General features: G+C 41.5%; 2 protein-coding genes across 3 annotated transcripts in view; one reads left to right on the top strand and one right to left on the bottom strand.

The window, feature by feature from the left end:
• Nucleotides 1–73: 73 nt before the first annotated feature.
• rbck1 (RanBP-type and C3HC4-type zinc finger containing 1) lies at nucleotides 74–7,931 on the bottom strand. 2 transcript variants are annotated; one of them, XM_076110465.1, is made up of 13 exons: nucleotides 7,777–7,931; nucleotides 7,638–7,685; nucleotides 6,529–6,673; nucleotides 6,081–6,177; nucleotides 5,741–5,939; nucleotides 5,193–5,341; nucleotides 4,934–5,107; nucleotides 3,976–4,136; nucleotides 3,697–3,793; nucleotides 2,501–2,680; nucleotides 2,294–2,392; nucleotides 1,408–1,551; nucleotides 74–1,299 (listed from the first exon to the last, which is right to left on the bottom strand). In XM_076110465.1, the coding sequence occupies exons 2-13, from the start codon at nucleotides 7,675–7,677 to the stop codon at nucleotides 1,219–1,221; spliced, it is 1,566 nt and encodes a 521-aa protein (XP_075966580.1). In that variant the 5' UTR covers nucleotides 7,678–7,685; nucleotides 7,777–7,931; the 3' UTR covers nucleotides 74–1,218. The 2 variants fall into 2 exon arrangements, with proteins under 2 accessions (XP_075966580.1, XP_075966581.1); XM_076110466.1 differs by having other exon boundaries at nucleotides 7,842–7,928.
• A 1,026-nt stretch (nucleotides 7,932–8,957) lies between these two features.
• necab3 (N-terminal EF-hand calcium binding protein 3) overlaps nucleotides 8,958–20,436 on the top strand; it is a 34,546-nt gene continuing 23,067 nt past the window's right edge. The window contains exons 1-2 of the mRNA XM_076110809.1: nucleotides 8,958–9,092; nucleotides 15,256–15,280. Of these exons, the coding sequence (XP_075966924.1) occupies nucleotides 8,958–9,092; nucleotides 15,256–15,280 (160 nt within the window). The remainder of the gene's footprint in view (nucleotides 9,093–15,255; nucleotides 15,281–20,436) is intronic.

Below are 20,436 nucleotides of genomic sequence, written 5' to 3'. Positions count from 1 at the left end.
GCACTTTGTTGTTCCTTTGGGCTTGATGTTAACACATTTCATTGTGTTACAATTATGGTAACACACTACTGTATGCTTGCAGTTCCAGTTTATTAGAATTGAGGCCTGTCACTTTAAAAAAACGTGGAGGTGGAGCCAAACAAACTTCATGGATACAAGACATAAACAACACTTAAGTACTCCAGTTAAAGTCCCAAATGCCTGACAAAAGTACAGCATCATTATCTGCCCACAGCGCCATGTTTAGGCGGCTGTAGATCGTTCGGTACAGCGGGTGTTGATTTAACCACAAGGTTGACAGTTTGATCCCTGGCCCCTACTGTCTGTGTGCCTAAGTGTCCTTGAGCAAGACACCGAACCCCGAGTTGATCCCCGAGCGCTTTACAGCAGCCTACCGCTGCTCAATACTCAGGATGGGATAAATGCACAGGATTAAAGTTATTATCAAGTGCGGCAGACTAGCTTTGAACAAATTAATTTAATGTAAACAACTTCCTTCTCATTAGTCGACAAAGTAAATCTATTGCTCTTATAGTGCAGATAACACATTCTTATTTTGGTCACTTTTCGAAGAAAAAACAGCAAATACACCCTGGTTACAACTTCAAAATAAACCTTTTGGTCAGTTTACTTCAGAAAGGTACTTTGGTAAACAGCAATCGTAACACTCTCCTGTCTGTAGATCTGGTATAGACTAAACGATGAGGGGCAAAAAACAGTCAAATTATTCATGTGAAAAAATGACGTGAATTAATTAATTATGGATTGTTTTCTTATTTTATGAATTTGAGTATTAGCCTTTTTGTTTTACATATTTATAGATGAAAAAAAAAAGTCAGTTTCAGAGCTTTATCCTATCAAAGTTTAGAATTAAACTGGTAGCAATATGATTGCTGGCTCATCAAACCTTTTTGCTATGAAAGCAGTAGCCATAGGTCAACATCTACATTAATAAGCAACAACAAAGTATTATTTTATCAGAAGATCCCACTAATCTCACACTGACAGTTAGAATCCTCAGCGGAGGAGAAGTGGAAGATATAGCTTAAAAGTTTGCATAGCTTGTATGTAGCATTTACATTGCATCATTTTTACAGCGCAACAAAGAAAGCTGTGCCTCAATGACAAGACAACCCCTGTACAGCGTCTTGAACACGTTCACGTAGCCAGCATTAAGTTAATCTGCTTTTCCTCTGCGTCTTCATTAGTGTGCTTCCCTCAGTGGCAATTTTGGCAGTTGGGATGGCAAGGCTGATTATTGACTCGGCATCTACAGCCCCCAGATGTGTCGGCATTACCCTGTAAGAGACAACAACAAAAGGAAAAGTCATATTTGCTTGAATACTAAACCAACACTGAAGAAGTGGTTTTCTACTTGCGTGTGAGTGAATATTATTTTTTTTTTACATTTGGTCCCCAGCGAGCTTGTTTGGTGACCCAGCAGATTTCTGTCTTGCACATCAAACAGCAGATCCAATCACAGCCATCTTTTTTCTGGATGACGATGTCACACCGTGGACATTTCATGGCCTCCCCATTCTGTAGCAGGCTCTATATTGAAATACGGTGGAGTAAAATCAAATCTAAATGCAGAGAAGCCATAGGGTGAGAAATGCACAATACAACGCTGAATTACACAAGTATGCAATTCAAGAAAAAAAAAAAAAATGTACACAAAACAGCGCCAGCCAAATAATACACCCAACTCAAAAATAAAAAAACATGTTGCTGTTGGATTATGAGGACAACCCCTTGGTGCTGGGAAAGCATGGACCAAACTGAAAGAATCAGTCAGAGTTCAGAACAAGGAGCCTGAGGTGTTGCTCGAGCCACACACATAAAAATACATATTACAATATAAAGTGTACAATTAACTAAGTCAGGGTCAGTGCAGAACTTGTAAAACAAATGAGTTGGCATTTGAAGTCGAGTGCAGACAGTAAGCCTTCTCTTTATCCATGATTCATCATAGAATCATTTCATACCATTAGATTTGATTAAATCATTTAAAGTTCTACGTGATGGGTTTTTTTTATTAGCAAAATATTATTTATTTTTTTACCAGTGTTTTAGTTGGCTCCTCCAGGATATAATGAAGCTACATTTAAGACCCCTCAGAGCTTGCTGTACTGGTTTATGGCTGACTGAGTAGCACACTGGTGCAAAACCAATGAGGGGATATGTTTAGTGTGGATCGTGTTTCTCGATCCAAACTGATCTACAAGCGCCAAGGAGCACACAAGTGTTTATTGCCAAACGGGGCAACAGACTGCAGCTGTAAGGTTGACCCTACCTCCAGCATCTTCTTAGTTTGCTGAGCCGCCAGGTCGTTCTCTGCTCGGGTGCGCAGGTCATCCTGGTAGTCCTTGCAGTTCATGTCATCATGGATGGCCTGCAAAAACACACACAACTCCCTTGATGTCTGGTGCTTCTGCGGTTACTACACGGCGAGAAAATCCCGGGTCAGTTAACATTGTGAATGTCCAAAAAAAAAAACTACCCTGCAGAGAATGCAGTTGGTCTCATCGCAGAGTTCACAGTGGAACTCATCGACTTCATCCTCGTAGATGCACCACCCTCGACAGTTGGGAGTCTGACAGTGGAAGCTGTGCTCGGAGCGGCTTTCTGCGATGCTCAGACGCAACTCCAGAAAGCGCTGGTGCTCCTCTTCTGTGAGCAGCTGTATCCAGGATCATACAGTGGGGGGAGAGAGAGAGAGTAAGAGTGTGCATACTGTAGGGTTATCATCTTAGAGAACTTGAGTGTTCTTCTCCCAGGAAGAGTTTTGAATAATGGATTTACTACCACTATAACTCCACCCCCACTGACTGACTTGCTAGATCTCCCATTTTCTGTTGCTTTTTTAATTAAGAAGAATTTCTTAAAAAAAAAATCAAGATTAACAATGAGCTTCCCACACATGCTTTTATGTTGCGTGGTCCTTTATGGATAACTTATATTCCACGCACAGTTCTTACATTTTACAGGTAGGTTTGAAGACGAAGAAGAAACCACCGTTTTCTTTTACTCAGTCTGACCAAGCAGTGCAGACGCACATAAACAGTGAAATATTACATTAGGTCTACAAAGCTAATGGGCTCATTTTAATTATACACAGTACATTTTCTTCATCATTGACCAGATTGTCATTTCGGTTGTTTAAGTGGACAGAACACGGTCACGAAACCGTTTGAGTTATTATTGGTTTTCACATGTTACTGTTTCCCATCAGCTTTGAGATGGGGCTGATGTTTTAGATTTTCTGCACACGGATTTAAGGCAACAAACTTTATTAGAGGACGAACTTTGCAACGCCTTCATCAGAGTCCAACAGCACAGAGGTTCTCATTCTCTGACCTGCTCTAATCGGGAGCCGATTCAGCACAGGCTGGAAAAATAGGGCCAATTTTTCCAACCTGTGCTGAATCAGTCCCTAATTACGGGAGGTTATTGAAGATAATCTAAATCTCTGTACCGTTTAACTCTGATGAAGACCCTCTTGGCATCGAAACGTTAGTCCTCTGATAAAGTGTGTTGCCTCGCGTCCGTGTGCTACAGCTTTGGCCGTGCACTTTGAATCAAACCTTTGAAGCGTCTCCCCTGAGAGCACTGGAGAGGCCTGCTTTTCCTAGTGAGGCAGTCCTTCCTCCTCCAGAAACCTTCAAGAAGTTTCTCGTTCTCCAGTCTGACACTCACCGCTTTGATCTCTCGGTCCAGCAGCTTGCTGTCACATTTCTCAGGACAGGACACCTCAGCATCTTGACTGTTCACTATTGTCGCTTTTAGACAATCACTAAACAAGGAAAAAACAAATACTAATGAATAAACGCTTAAAATACTAACATTTGCCCATTTCTGCAGATAATGGCATGTATGTGGCCATTGTAGACTTTAAGAAAGCAGAGAAATCACTTTAAGCTTTTTTTTTTTTTTACGACATAAGACTAAGCAACAAAATCATTCTGTGTGTCAGACCTGCAGAAGGTGTGTAGACACTCTCTGAGCACGACGCCCTCCTCTGCCGCCAGGGGACAGAAGCAGATGGGACAGTCTACCTCTGTGGTGTTGGGGATAAGGTTCTTGTCTTCTGTTGCCAACAAATGCAGGAAGTTCCTCTGTCGCTCCTCCTGCTGAGCCTTCGTCACCCGGAAAAGGGAGGGAAGCGATAACAACAGAGAGATTCACGACAAATGACAAAACCCTATTCTCCTCCGTTTCCAGAAAAAGGAAAGTGAAACCGCTGGAGACTGTTGAAACAACAAGCTCGTGGCATCTGCTTTAAAAGTTTCCATGAGCATCACCAGGACTTCACTCTGTTATGTTACTTCCCCTTTTATCTATTTGCCTCTGTAAGTGCACAAGGGCCATCTACTGGTTCTGCATTTATCATACATATAAAGAATGTTGGGTCAAAATTGGAATCTTGATAAAAAAAATGTGTCACAGAACAAAATGTAGAAATCTTTTAAGCTGGCTGACCATGTGATTAAAGCTGACAAAAAAACAACACTTACTACACACTCAGAGGCTACTTTTTCTGTGTAAATAAGTACAACCTAGTGCACACCAATACGACTGTTCAGCCATTAAATTGACTTGGGCGATGCCTATATTGTTCAGTTTTGTTCAACACTGTCATAGAGTTATTAATTAACTTATATGTTATAGCATTGAGGCCATGGTGACGGTGCTGTTCTGGACTGCATTATCTGGAGAGGTGTTTCTGATATTTGTGTATGTAACTGCAAAGACAACTCCTGCTAAAACGCCAGCTGCACTGTGCTGCAGGTCTATTGCCGACTGGTCCCCACACAACATAACGTATGTTGTGATGAGTCTCGGTGTTCCCGGTTTCGTCAAATTTAGATGAGATAGGCTGAACAGATTTCAGAAAATACCAGTTGCCCGATTTTTTCATAAACAGCACTGTTACCTCTTCGTACTGCAACATGGCCAGGCTTTCCTGCTGAATTCGAAGAACCTCCTGCTGGTCCGGCTGGTAGATGTCAGGCACCTGGTAACCCTCCGGCCGATCTCCTCCACACATCTCACAGCCGGGACGCGTTGGTTTGTTCAAGAACGTACATATAGGGCAGGGCCAGCCAAACTACATACGAAACACAGATATACTTAACTACAGTAATGGAGTCACAATGCAGACATGATGTCTAATGCACAGGTTGGATTCTGACCTGAGGTTTAGCCGGCACCGCTGGTTTAGGAGGAGGAGGAGGAGGAGGAGGAATGTGTTGAGTCTCGGGAGGAGCAGCTGTCTTCTTCTCACCACCACGACCACCTCTGCCCAGCCCTCTGGGTAAAAGTTGCATGGACTCCATGATGCCTAAGAATAAAGAATAATGTCATTGAACTTAAATATAACTTGTAAATTCCACCTGTAATCAAGGCGGGTATTGAACCTATATAAATGTGTCTGCATCAAATCAAAAACACATTGTTTGGATCGTATGATTCAACAGTTTCTTTGGTTTGTTTATTCATTAATTAGGCATTGTCTGATCGAATAAAGTCAAAGGGTATTAAATTGGCACTGTTGTTGAAATAAAAGCAAAGGAAAGACAGTAGTTAATTAGTGCATTCCTCACTTTGTAAAGAGTCAGGATTCAATAGTCAATATTTTTGACAGACTAATTGCTAAAAAATGAATTGAACCGATTAACTGACGAAGAAAAGAACTGTTCTAAGCAGCCTTGATCTCTTCGCGCGCGTGTTTGTTACTGACCCTCTATGCGTTGTTGCTCCTGGTCATGCTTGTGCTGATGCAGTGTCAGTTGAGTAGAATTGGCAGACAGGATGAACAGGAAGACCTGGTCTCCGTCCTGACGGACACCGTGGCTGTACAACGTCTCCCGGTCTTGAGCCAACCGCTTCCCGATCACCCAGCGCTGCAGCAAGGGGAGGAACCCAAATTCATTGCTTATCTGTGAACACAAAACGAGGGACAGACAGGTCATTCAATGACATTTTGATTTGAAAATTTGTTCCAGGAAGCGTGTGCGCAATGTGCAGTATTTGCGTGCATTGAAAGTAAAGCTGTAAGCGTTTGCTGTCACGTTATGTACCTTTTCTTTAAGTTGTGCAATTGTCATGTCGGTAGAAACCACAGCAATCACTGGGATGACGGTATCTGACTGAGCATCCTCCACTCCGACCCGCAACCTATGGAATCAAAAACAATGGAACCAGCTTTTCCTTGATTTTTCTATTAAATATGCATCCAAACCCCACTTAGTTTCACATTTCCAACAAGCAGCAACCAAACACAGACACATACGGTACATGCGCACACACACTTTCGCCATTCTTTACCTTCTGTCTCGTATACTTAGCAATTACGTAATCCCAATTCAAAACAGAATCCACTCTAAAAATGAAACACTGCCATTGGAATTGCAAATTATTTCCCACGGGGAACAAGATTCATGTTTTCCTTTCTTACGTCTTGGAAACTATGGCCAAAATAAGCAAGTCCAGCACACAGACACATGCATACACACGGTTGCGTCCCACCTTATGGAGTCCTGAGGGTAGGCTTCACTGTTGACGCTGACGGACACTGGGACAGGGAGTTGGGACAGTTTCTGGCAAAGTTGGACCGCTTCCTGTCCGTTCCCACTGTTGAGGGCGTCACTCAGAGAGAGGGCCAGTTCTTCCGCTGCACAGGGAGCAAGGGAAGAGTTCTTATCTTCAAGTGGCTTATTGTCAACATTTCTCCTCAGTGACGGATGTTACTATTGGATGGCACTGCCTGTGGTGCACTGTGTGGTGCATTGTCTATACTTTCCTCTCTGTCACATATCATAGCTTTTATACATGTTGAGTGTTTCAGCTGTAAGAATATTACATTGTTACATTTGATTGTAGGGGAGGCTTGGGGCAATTGTACTACACGCAATTCCTCCAATCAGAAACGATCAGAAAACGTTGGCAGAATTAAAAAAATATATATATAAATACATATTTTGAGGTATGAAAGTTACTCTTTGGATGTACAGTATTTTTCTTCTGCTGTCTAAAGTTAAGATGGCTGCGAATTCAAACTATCAACAACCGATGAAAAGATAGGTGTTGCTAGCATAGAGATGTTATCATGGCTGCAAGATGCATGGCCTAATGTAAGCACCTGTGCCCTTAAGCACCATTTGCATGTGTTGTCATATTTTTCTGTAAAAAAAAAAAAAAAATGTATTTCCATTATTCTAAATGTATTACACATTTTAAAAGGGTGTATCAAAATTAATGTGTCTGTTATAGGGTTAGGGTTAGTTACTAGTTATAATAGTTAAATTATATTATGAATTAGTGCACATGTATGTTTCTTGTATCAAAAGATGACTGGTGTATTTTAAGCAGCCTGTGAGTTATGAAGGAACATTTGGAGAATTATTACATTTGCCCCTGGTCTCCCCTACTTTCATTTATTGCTACTTCTATAATTAGACTAGAGAATGTAAGTTCATGACTAATCAGAACAATGACACACTTTCACTTTCCTCTCCAACACGTAGCCTAGTTATGAAACATAAGTTTTAAATATCATATATTGGGAATAGGATGTTGTGACATGACATTAGATCAGAAACCTCAGAACAAAATCGAAACCAAGTTGAGCCGCTCACCCTCTTTCAAATCGACTTTCGGTGTAACTTCAGAGGCCATAATTACACCTGAAACGAGGAGTGGAACAACAACATGTATGGCGCAAACATCGCAGTTATGACAAACACAGCTGTCGTTACAGACAAGTTTATGTCCAACCTGATCTGGTCGAGTTGCCCGCTGCACTGTCCGCATCAGACACTCGCTTCCTCAAGTGGACTTACAGGTATCAAGTTTGAAGTTTGTAGCTCCAGCCAGATGAAGACCAAACTGCTTGCTGACGGTGACCAGCTCTGACTTCTCAGCAGGGAGAAAGTGAAACTTACTGAAGACCAGGAAGAGGAAATGACAACGGGTTGCTCTCGAATCGCTGTGCTCCGCCCCTTGACTCCTGCTCTTGGGACTTTAAAAGGTTATGATGATGATGATATAAACAACCTTGTAAAAAAGAAGAATAAAACCAATGAAACAGTCCCTATGTGTAGGCTATCTGGTTGTTGACACTATCGTTTTATTATCAGCCCACTTTTAGACCACTACACCAATTAGGCATTCAGCTCAAAGGCACGAATGCAATTATATTGTTCATAATATTCTTAAAAAGGAATAAACCTGAATGCAACGTCAGAACAAATGTAATGGAATATAATCATAATGGATTCTATTTTTAAGAAAAAATATCAAAACTCCCAGCATCCAGCAGATGGCAGTGTCTGATAAAAGTGAGTCTAGTGGAATTTTACAGCTCAAAGTTGTTTTGACATGAATGTATCAAACATTTCACAACGTTAAACTTACATTGCAAAGATACATTAAACGTACACGTTCCCGCACTATAAAGCGTACGTCATAATGTAATAAACTGCATCTTATTTGCTGTTAATAGCTACTATAACTTACTCTTTACATCGTGGGTTATAGTTCTAAATCCCAAGTTGGTGTAACATTGAAAGATGACTTGTGTTTAGTGCATTAATGTGTTGTTTACATTATCAGAGGATATACGGATCATTTGGTGCTGATGAAGTTAACGCTCTGATCCAGATGCCCGGCGCAGATAAACGAGCCAATCACAGCGGCTCCAGCAGGAGGAAGGGGGAGGGGGGGGGGGGGGGGGGGGGGGGGGGCGCTGTGATTGGCTGGCAGCTCCGCTCTGGCAGCTCCGCACAAAGTTGCAGAGCATCTCCGAGTCCCCGCCCGCTCTTTGCCTTCACTTGGTATCTGTCTCACCTGCAGCCTGCCTGCCTCTCCTCCAGACAATACTTTACGTCCGCCTTCCCTCCCGTCAACAGTTTAGAGCGATCCGCCCGATCGAGGTGTGTCTCTAACGCGTTTCAAAGATGCTGGCTTGTACGGAGATGATCACAATGTGCCTGCAGTCGGCCAAACAGAAGCATCTTCTGGCTCAGCAGCAGCAGCAGCAGCAGCAGCCGCCGCCGCACAGCGCCGGACAAGGGCTTACTATCTTTCATGATGTGAGTGCATCGCCTCTCTCTGTTGCCTGCATCACCGCACAAAGTGACGTTTGTCCATCAAATTATTACATCAGCTATTTACTGTTATCATTGTTATTCTCCGTGTCCTGTCAAATAGGCTTAGCCTACTGTGTAGAGTGGTAATACCTACTTTGTTTCTTTTTTTTTTATTCCATAAAAGTAAAAACAGAAATGTTTTATTAATCGTTTTTCTCGTGTGTGTGTGTGTGTGTGTGTGTGTGTGTGTGTGTGTGTGTGTGCGTGCGTGCCTGCGTGCATGCCAGAGGAAGAGCTGCAGCTGCTGCTTCTGCATGATAAATTAAGCTCTCACAGTCGGACAGGTTTAGGGACTGCTGGGGGTTCTCCTCTTTTTGTTGCACACAGACATGCTGCACAAACACTTCTCAAAAGTGTTATGCAACAACAGATACCACACAGACACACACACACACACACACACACACACACACACACACAGACAGAAACAATCTTTTTTTTGTTTCATCAAAAGAATCACATTAATATTTCTCACAAGGCAGGGCTGGGCAGTATATCAATATGATATATTGTGATATATGAATATCGTCTTAGATTTGGGAGATGGTAATATCACATACGTGTCGTACTTTCCTGGTTTTCCCGGTTTTCCAGCCATCATTGGCCATTTGAGGAACCGCAGTTTTTGTCACTTCCTCATTAGCATCATCTTTCAGCACCTTATTAAGGTTGTCGCTTGGTTGCATTCCAGTAAAGTGATGTAATTCTCTGAACTTACCAGACTGCTCTAGCCGCTCTATCAGTTGCCTTTTCCCTCTTCGTCATTATATCCACATTACTGATGCTTTTAAAAAAAATCAAAAACCTCCTTGTGGAAATATTTATCAAAAGCACCAATAGATAACCCTGTATAATATCGATACCAACATTTTTGGTCGTAAATATTGTGATATTTAATGTTTCCCATATTGCCCAGCCCTATCCCGAGGTACACACTCACACCGACACACCTATCCCAATTGGAGTTTAAAGTAACAACACCCACTGCCTGATTCACCTGCAGCACTGCAGCAGAAACTTTCCATCACCACAGTAATTATCCATCCATCACATACTGTCATGTTCATGGGTTAGTAGGCCAATGATGTGTCCAAATCAGAGCTCTTACTAGCTGACATCTCTTTGTCTACTCTGTCACTAACGCTGCAGTACGCAGACAGCCTTGTCTAAGCGAGGACACATCACGTTTGGCAGAATTGTCCGCGAAAACTGTCCCTGAACAGTGTGCAGCACCGAAGTGCCGCCTCATTTAGTCTTCAACCTTGAGTTGTTTTTGTTGTTGTTGATTTTAGCCTGAGAATATGGCATCTGCATGGTATTTCCACCAGTCCCCACAGTGTGAGGTAAGCTCAATTAATCAGCTGACAGCTGATACACCTAAAAATGAATATGTTGTGTGCCAGGAGCAAAAGGTGTAAAGCAGATCAATGGTGATTGATTTTCACAGATAATGAGAGAGAGAGAGAGAGAGAGAGAGAGAGATCAATGCATCAACAGGGGGTCGACATTGAATCCTTTACACATGATAATGAGCCAGTCAGTAATGTTAGAGATGCAGAGATTCACAGTATTTGACTAACATCTCCCAGAGTGAGTGTCAAAGCAATGCCTTAAAAAAATATCCTGTTCAAAGCAGGCCAGGGACAATTAATGATGCCGGTCATTGAAGGTGGTTTTATCATCGGCATTGTTGTTGCTTTTTTTCTTCTGCGTTTGCTTTGTGCATCCACTGGCTTCGCATTTCTGAGGCTTACTCCATCATACGCACTCTCTCAGATTTTCTCGCATTGCTGTCCTCCCTCTTATCTTTTCTCCCTCTGCTCTTGCTTTGCTGCTTTTGAGCTGGAGAAACAACCCCCCCCCCCCAAAAAAAAAAAACCCACAAAAAACATGGCATATGAGGAAGCAGAAGGAAAGATTCATCTCAGTAAATCACTTAGAATCTCCGAGAAAAATGGCACGTAGAACATACTCAATAAAATATGATCATGAGCTCCTGTTTCAAAAGCTCTGCACAAAACAGTGTGTCAGCAGAGCCTGGGAGAACCCTCTGTCTTAACACCGGCCACCACCACATCAGAACAGCAGCACACTGGGAAGCATGGTGTGACCTTTTTTTGGGCTCACTGTAAATGATGATGTATTGTAAGTCTCCACTGAATCAAGCAGGAGAGGGGGGAAATGCAGCTTAGATGTGTTACAGTGCCGAGGAGGGGAAAGAAAAAGACTCCTGCTAGATTTATGCAGTGAACATGGCGGGTCAGAATGTTCTGTCCTCATGCTTTTATAAGCAGCATTTCACTTTTTTACAAAACACAGACGGTAATTTGCAGCTTTAAATTCACCTTGGAGTCTAGACAGACGAATCAAAAACGGAGCAATGAGTGTGTTGTGAAGTGGTTTTCCAAATGACCTGGCTCTGGTTGTTAGTCGGGACTGCAGCTGTGGAGAGACATACATTGACAGACAGAGGGCAGAAGTGCCCACCGTGAGCTGGTTGACCGATGGGAAATGAAAGTGAGGGGCAGGTTCTGCTGTTATTAATAACCTGTAGGTCAAAGCTGATAGGATCTCTCTCTCTCTCTAGGATGAGAGAATGCAGGACGAGAGAATGCGTAGGACGAGAGAATGGGTAGGATGAGAGAATGCAGGATGAGAGAATGCAGGACGAGAGAATGCGTAGGATGAGAGAATGCAGGATGAGAGAATGGGTAGGATGAGAGAATGCAGGATGAGAGAATGGGTAGGATGAGAGAATGCAGGACGAGAGAATGCGTAGGACGAGAGAATGGGTAGGACGAGAGAATGCAGGAGGAGAGAATGCGTAGGACGAGAGAATGGGTAGGACGAGAGAATGCAGGACGAGAGAATGGGATGAGAGAATGCAGGACAAGAGAATGGGTAGGATGAGAGAATGCAGGAGGAGAGAATGCGTAGGACGAGAGAATGGGTAGGACGAGAGAATGCAGGAGGAGAGAATGCGTAGGACGAGAGAATGGGTAGGACGAGAGAATGCAGGACGAGAGAATGCGTAGGACGAGAGAATGGGTAGGATGAGAGAATGCAGGACGAGAGAATGCGTAGGACGAGAGAATGGGTAGGACGAGAGAATGCAGGAGGAGAGAATGCGTAGGACGAGAGAATGGGTAGGATGAGAGAATGCAGGACGAGAGAATGCAGGACGAGAGAATGGGTAGGACACACTCATTGCTCTGTCCTACCCATTATAGGACGAGATAATGGGTAGGATGAGAGAATGGGTAGGATGAGAGAATGCAGGAGGAGAGAATGCGTAGGACGAGAGAATGGGTAGGACGAGAGAATGCAGGAGGAGAGAATGCGTAGGACGAGAGAATGGGTAGGACGAGAGAATGCAGGACGAGAGAATGCGTAGGACGAGAGAATGGGTAGGATGAGAGAATGCAGGACGAGAGAATGCGTAGGACGAGAGAATGGGTAGGACGAGAGAATGCAGGAGGAGAGAATGCGTAGGACGAGAGAATGGGTAGGACGAGAGAATGCAGGACGAGAGAATGGGATGAGAGAATGCAGGACAAGAGAATGGGTAGGATGAGAGAATGCAGGACGAGAGAATGCAGGACGAGAGAATGGGTAGGACACACTCATTGCTCTGTCCTACCCATTATAGGACGAGATAATGGGTAGGATGAGAGAATGGGTAGGACGAGAGAATGCAGGAGGAGAGAATGCGTAGGACGAGAGAATGGGTAGGACGAGAGAATGCAGGACGAGAGAATGCGTAGGACGAGAGAATGGGTAGGACGAGAGAATGCAGGACGAGAGAATGCGTAGGACGAGAGAATGGGTAGGATGAGAGAATGCAGGACGAGAGAATGCGTAGGACGAGAGAATGGGTAGGATGAGAGAATGCAGGACGAGAGAATGCAGGACGAGAGAATGGGTAGGACACACTCATTGCTCTGTCCTACCCATTATAGGACGAGATAATGGGTAGGATGAGAGAATGCAGGACGATTATCTCGTCCTATCCATTATTATTATTATTCATTTTTTGTAAAAAAAAAAAAAAAAAAGAAGTATAAATTAATAGGTTGAAACTAAACAGTGGTTTAAAATTCTAGTTTTAGATTCAGTTTTTTCCGTAGGTTAACTTTGTTTTTGTAATTGAAATGTTAACTTTTTGAAAAGACATCTCTGCACACTGTGGACTCTGGAAAATTGTGTTTTTTTTCCTTCTCTTTATTTTCATAATTTTAGCCATCGACAACAATGTAGTCACCAGCTTTACTGTTGCCACATTGGGTCACAGGGACTCCAGTTGACAGTGATTCATAATGGAGCAGGTTTCCTCGCTTTTGTCCAATTATCTAACCCACTTATTGAGCATGAAAACAAAGCTGGTTGTTAAAACCGTCCCCCAAACTGTCAACTGTAAACATCTATTTGGTTTTCAAGAGCTACTCCAACTTTGATCCACCGTACTTTAGTTACCTGTGTGCGCAGTTTAACAATCCAGTGGATGATTATAATAGGACTTTTGGGTGCACTGACCTTTTTTTTTTATCAGTCTAGGTAAATGGTTTAGTGATTATGGTTACACTGGAGACTTATTTAACAGCTGCAGGATATATATATATATATATATATATATATATATATATAAACTCAGTTTTTCTTTCTTTAAACTGCATTCATGTCTTTTAAATTGGAAACTGGAACTTTCTGCTGTTGACCAGGAGGCAGCCCGTTTTAAAAGGCTGGCTAACACCCCCTCATATGGTCAGCAATAAGCCATATTGTACGGCTTTGTGTCTTTTTCATGTCAGCCAACAAATTGCTCTCCCGGTGTTAGTCACTCGCCCATACTGAAGTCATTCTGTTGTTGGTCTCAGCCAATCTGTGTCAAAGTTTATTTTCATCAGAAATTTTCATCAGAAGAATTTTCATTCAGAAACATCTTCATCATACTTGTTCACAAATGTCAACCGTCTTCAGTGTTGCAGCCTCCCCTGCTAATCATCTCAGAAACCCCCCGGTGAGAATAGAGGGACAGGAGCCGGACCTAATAGTGATTATGTCAATAAATTGAACAGCACACAAACAACACATTGATGTCATTACAAGTTTAGCTGACAGTTCATGTATCGGCGTATATATTAAATAACAGCAGGGTGCAGCAGCAGTGGTTTAAATGTACCTTTTTAACTGCACATTTTTAGAGTTGTCAAAGCTGGAAGAGCACATGTGTGAATAATAACACTAACGATGCCTCTGTTTAATTTAGCTTCTAAATGAGCCGGCATGCATGGTAGCACGGCACGTGACTGTTATTCCCCCCATCGTTAATGTTATCACTTGCACCTGTACTTCCCCCCCTATGTCATGTGAACATGTCTTCAGTGAAAATGGTCTGTTGAGTCCCATATGGGTGAAGCCTGAGGTGGGTGTTTTGTTTCATCTTGCAGTTGCAGCCGCTGGCCAGCGAATACAGTTAGCTGTAACAGGAGCCCAAAGGAGCAGCTGTAGTATAGGGACTGATGCTTGGAGTCAAGCTTTAAAATAGACTGCTCTGCTGAGAGGTGGTTAGTGTCTCGGAGAGACCAGCTGGCCTCGTGTTCCTGCCTGAATCTATACTCTGGGGCATTATTGATGACTCGGCTGGTGGCCATTGCTCCACTGTTAATTGTTTATTTTGATCCCCAGCTCAATAGAATTCAATCAAACCAAACATCTTAATTCCAAACATCTCAGTTTGTTTTGCTTTTCCTCTGAGCCGCTTTCATGACTGAGTTCCCCTGCAAGATACTGACTATGAAGCCTCTTAGCTATTGGACAGCAAATTGCTGTTCGCTCCAGAGGTGATAATTAAACCTGTTTTACAACTGACACGTACTATAAACTAGCATTCAACCTTGCATGACATCCAGAGTATTTGTGAATGCCGTGGTTCACATGTTTCCGTTTGGTGCAGCAGAATGATTTGCCTTCATCAGCAGACGTCAAACATCCATAATGTTTTAGTTTTTTTCATCATTCTTAATAACCCATACCAAGTTATTGCAAGAACCTCTTTAGTGATGCTTGGCTAGAGGTAATAACCATCTCCGCCCTCTTTCTTTTTCAGATTTTCCGCCGAGCAGACAAAAACGGTGAGTAAACACATTTTTTTTTTGTTGATGAATAATTTGTGACAAAACATGCTTGTCGTTTCCCCACATTCTTCTACTTGTTATTATGCCTCAGATAATCTGGGCGGAGAAATAAAGGATTTGCATGAATGACTCATCAAGTAAAGCTCCTTTCCACCTCACGCACCAAAGAGTTTCTCCGCCCAATTAAAAATGATGCTAAGATGCTGGATTGTAGCCATGACTGGAAGAATGTGTCACACAAATAAAGCACCTCTCTGTCAGCGTCGACACACATGACTGGGTTACAAATGAATATGAGTCATGTTAAAGCAGGATGAGCCAAGTTATCTTTTTAGCTGTGAATCACTAATAATATCGCTTTATTTGCCAATATAAACAAAACGCATCTTGTTGTAAATATACTTTGAGTAATTCTAACACATTTTCCTTAAATTCATGCTGATGTTTAGTACCTTAAAGCAGGTTAGTGGGAGGATTGGCATTTATGGACCGTGCAATTTTTGGTTGTCAGATCAAAACAGGGTAATTATTGAAAACGAAAACTGAAACAAAACCGAAAATAAGCCATAAAAAGTATTGGTAGCAATCTGAAACGAAATAAAAACTATTAAAAAAACGAAAATTAAACTGAAATGATATTGCCTGGTTACAAAACTAATAATAATAAAAAAAACTACTGTAAAACTAATCATCAATATATGAAAACTAAATACAACTAAACTTAAATGACACTGAAAATAAAAAGTAATAGAAAATTCTAAACAATGCACCCTTTTCCTTTTCACATGCCCATTCCCTACATGTCCCACAGCAATCACGGTCATCAGGTGATTCAGGCCACCTGTGTCGAGTGAGGCAGCGGGTGGAGCTATCAATTAGTTGATTTATTTCTAAAGTTAATCACAAAGACATAAAATGAAATACGTTTTCCCTAACCAGGGTTATGTGTTGGTGCAGTGTGTATTAACCTCTGTGATGTTTGCTGTTAGGATCAGGTTTCAGTGGGATTTTGTTTTACCGCCTCACATGCAGGGCTTCAGTAATAGGGTGGGGCCAGGAGGGGGATATAAAGCCACTTAGGCATACACTGTGGGAGAGGTGTTTTAGTTGGCAGCTTGCTGCTTTACTTCAGTTTTATTTTCACTCTATTTGCTCTTTGTTAATTTCCCTGGGACTGTTGTTCTTCTCCTCTGTTTCATTGTGATGTTTGGTTTATAAAACCACCACCTTTTTTGGAGGACTGCTGCCTTCTGAGCCTTTCTTCAATTCACCATCTTTTTTTCTACTCGCCTCCAGTGCCACAGCCACACTTAAATCCCTTTTCTATTTATACTTACCAGCAATGCTACAAGTGCTACAGTTTTGAATACCAAAATACTAAAGAAGTATTTAGACTTTTCAATTAACTAAAATAATCAATACCACAATGTAGAAATACTCTTCTACGACTTCAAAATCTTATTTAGTAAAAGTATTAGCATCAAAATATAGTCAAAGTAAATCTGAAGTAAGTAAGTGGCCTGATACATGTAGTACTAAAAGTCATGTCCATTTTAGAGTTTTTTGCGAACAAAGAGTCTCTGACTGTGTCAGAAATTTAGGACCTAAATTCTAACCATGTGACTGCTGTTATGATTTTGTCTACAAACCAATCAATCAGAATATGGCATGAAATGACACAGAATACACTGGTAAACTCCAACATTATATGCATCCACATACTTGTACTGTAGATATCACACTGGCACTGTATACATATATTATATTATGCCATTTTTTTGTGATACAATGTCCAGGCAATACAGGCATGAATTGAAATATCTTTGTAAAATGACTTTTGTTGAAGGAGCCTTAAGGGTACTGCAGGTTTGTTAGTTTTGGCGATCAAACCGTAGAAGCATCACAAGGGATCAAAGGGAGTATGTTGAAGTTACAATTTGTCTCAATACCCCCTGGATCCTCTTACACTGCGATGTATCATCAGTCTACTCTACGATGTAAAAATCATTCTGGGAATGTGAATTAATTGCTTTTTTTGTACCCACCTTTCCTCAAGCTGTCTCGTTTTATTTTACTTGGCTCATTGTCTTGCCTTTGCAGATTTAAACAAGTCCCATGAAATGAGACTGAACTTCATTATGCGGTGTGGGCTGTTCTGATTGAAGAGCCAGTACTCTTTGAGTGTGTGCTTGTTGGTCATTGGCACAAAATGATCCCATGTTGAACTCATGCGTAGACTGTGCTGCAGACTTTTGTTAAAGTTCATTGAATTTAGAATCATTCCAAGGCGTCACACACACCTAAACCCCTCCCTTAGCTGCCAGTAGCTCCTTACAGGATGCTGATTGGTCCGGACCACTGTGTCTCCGTACCGGACACAATCGAATCCACTGTCAGAATGTTTATTGGAATGAGCTCAGTTCAGACGTCATCACTGCACCAGTCGTGGAGAAAGGATGGTGGGGAGAGGAGGAGGAGGAGGAGGAGGAGGAGCGTTCATATGAAAGGAAAACACAAAGAAGATATATGCTGCGCTACATTCACTGCTTTTCATCTTTTAGGCAATGAACACCACTGAGATTATAGACTAAGTAATGTGATATTATTAACAAAATAAAGATAAGGTCCATAGCACTACAATGTGTCATCAGGATTTACAAAGCCATTCAACTTTATTGTGATAATTTGTCAGTGTTGAGTTAAGAGGTTGTTCCACTGACCTCAAGTGGCCAAATTAATTATTACCAGCATAAAACTACATTCTTGACCAACCAATCCAGATTGATTTTTGTACTAATCTGGTAATAGAGTTGAAAGCTGTGGAAGAAGCTAGTGAGCGGACATTGAGTAAGATAAGAGCCGACTGTGAAGAATTCAATTAAACCCAGTTCATGTTCATCGCCGTTTTGTGGTCCAAACGTATGCTTTTAATGGTTTAAGACCGAATATTAGGATAATGAGCCACCCTACATAACCGTCACAACCTAATTGGCAAAATGGTCACAGATCAGCAATCCTGTTTGAAATTGTTATGCAGATTTAAAGTTTAGTTTTTAAAAAAGCAGGTCAATACAAAAATAAACTTCAAATTTAGTGGGGAAATGATATTCTTTATCCTGATATTCATATTTCCCAGAACACACTTTCCAGTGTGATAGCTGAAGAGATCATGTCCTCTGTTTCTCCTCAGCTTTTAATGAAGCTCGCTTCTCGCCTGACAGCAGCTCCAACGTGGAGGAAAAGACCAGCGAGCTTCAGACCATTAGTGAGGTGGAGAATCGAGAAGCATGTATGATATGCGATCTAAAAGCAGCGACGAGGCTTAAATTGGGATATGGCTATGCAAAGGCAGCTTATATCACAGATTTCCTCACAGATGGCCTGGTGGAACACATCTTAAGTAGAGCGTCAGTAATAAGAATACCAGAATCTGCAATGGTCTGGGTCTACAGTAGTAGAAAGAAACAAGACCCAACTCTCTGAGCAATGCTAGTTGCTTTTGAAGCTGTGATGCATTTATGGGAATTTAAAAACCACTTAGGAGAGGCAGCAACGGGACTAACCTTTGGAGAGATAAGAGCGCGGCCTACTTTGTGCCCTACTTTACAGGACTTCCTCACTTACTCATTTGGTTCGTGTTTACTCTGGTCTTGTGAGCACTTTGTTGAGAGTGTTTACTTTTTTTTAAAGGAGGAAAGGCCACATAAGAGCTGTCTGTGTCCTGCTGTGTTGCAGAATAAGCACATTACACCAGCCTAAGTCTGTCCATGGAAACATTTTTCTCACCTTGAAATTCTTCAGTCATTTTTTTTTCTGACTGAGTATTAAAGAGCAATTTATGCACATTGCTTTTGGCTTAAGTATGATTTATAGCGATTTTTATTTTGCTGTATTAATAGAATTGCCTGTGAAGCAATTTGTTGTATGAAGCTTTGACTACTTAGATTTTGGTTCCATTTAAAGGAGGATGTCACACAGTTGGAAGATGCCTTTCTTGCTGTGCACATGTTCTCTTCCACATCTGTGCTCTACGTACTGGCGGTTTGTTGTTTCTTAGATGAAACAACTGCTCAGTGATAAATGGTTATGGTTGGGTTTTAAGTCTCATTTTTCTTTACTGCTTTGGATTCTACCTGTCGTCAAGGTGTGGTGTTTGAATTATTTCTTGATCCTATGAATCACTAAACATGCAAAATGATTTATTCTTTAGCCTTTGAGCTTTTCTGTTTTTTTTTTTTTAGCATTTTCAGTCAGAAACATTCTATTTAAAAAAAAAAATCAGCGCTTGATAACATTAACAGCAGATAAAAAAAATTGTTTTAGGTCTAATTTTCAACGAACAAGACATTCAAAGGTATTTTGTTTGTTCAAGTAGCTCCTGTTTCCTTTCAAACCAGGTCAATGACATTTGCTGATGCAGAGATATGATTCATTTGCCAACTATGATTGAGTTATTTACAAGGAAACTTACTTTATTCCCTGAAAATGGTCCAGGAATAGCTTCACATTAACTGGGAACATGACGGGAGCAATGCTTCAAAGGTTATGTTCATAATATACATAATGTGTATATTAGGAGTGTTATTGGAAACTGTGATCTACTTAGGGAACCCATGTGTGTTCCTTTTTGTTGGGCCATGCATGAATGATTCATCAATCTCGAGGCATCAGCTGGCATTTGGGTTGGGAATCTGTTTAGTAACTGATTACTGTGGCTGCTCTGATAGGACTGTCGCAGGATGAATAAATGTAGCGATACGTTTGAGACAAATACAGTTTAAAATGCAACGCTACATGACATTTTCTGATTGTATGCAAGCTGTGAGGGAGAGAAAGAGAGCTTATGAATTGTTTAATTTTGCCAGGTTTTGCTTCAAGAAATGTTTAAGTATATTAAAATATCAATTCTAGAAATCCCCCTTGACTCTTTCTGCTTATCAAGTGACCTCATATGGGGCCCAGACCCCAAAACATGAGAAACTATTCTGTGAAAGACAACAAATCTGTGCAGAACAGTACACCCAATACAGGCCTGGTGATAAATAATACAGCTGCTTAAAGTGTCATAAATGATAAACATCACTTCAGAATGATGCTTGACTGAACAAGGATGTCCTATTTGGCAAATAAGCGCTGCATCAATTCCTTCATCC

The sequence above is a fragment of the Anarhichas minor genome, unplaced genomic scaffold (genome assembly GCF_050575085.1).
Source record: "Anarhichas minor isolate MPS153535 unplaced genomic scaffold, ASM5057508v1 ptg000043l, whole genome shotgun sequence".
NCBI lineage: Eukaryota > Metazoa > Chordata > Actinopteri > Perciformes > Anarhichadidae > Anarhichas > Anarhichas minor.
The sequence above is the reverse complement of the archived record's forward strand: the minus strand, read 5'-3'. Positions and strand labels throughout refer to the sequence as shown.

Coding starts and splice junctions, on each gene's coding strand:
- rbck1 (XM_076110465.1), bottom strand. CDS start 7,677: ATGGCCTCTGAAGTTACACCGAAAGTCGATTTGAAAGAGG. Junction 3,794..3,975: donor TGTCTACACACCTTCTGCAG/GTCTGACACACA, acceptor TTCCTTGTTTAG/TGATTGTCTAAAAGCGACAA. Junction 2,393..2,500: donor CCAACTGCATTCTCTGCAGG/GTAGTTTTTTTT, acceptor GTGTTTTTGCAG/GCCATCCATGATGACATGAA.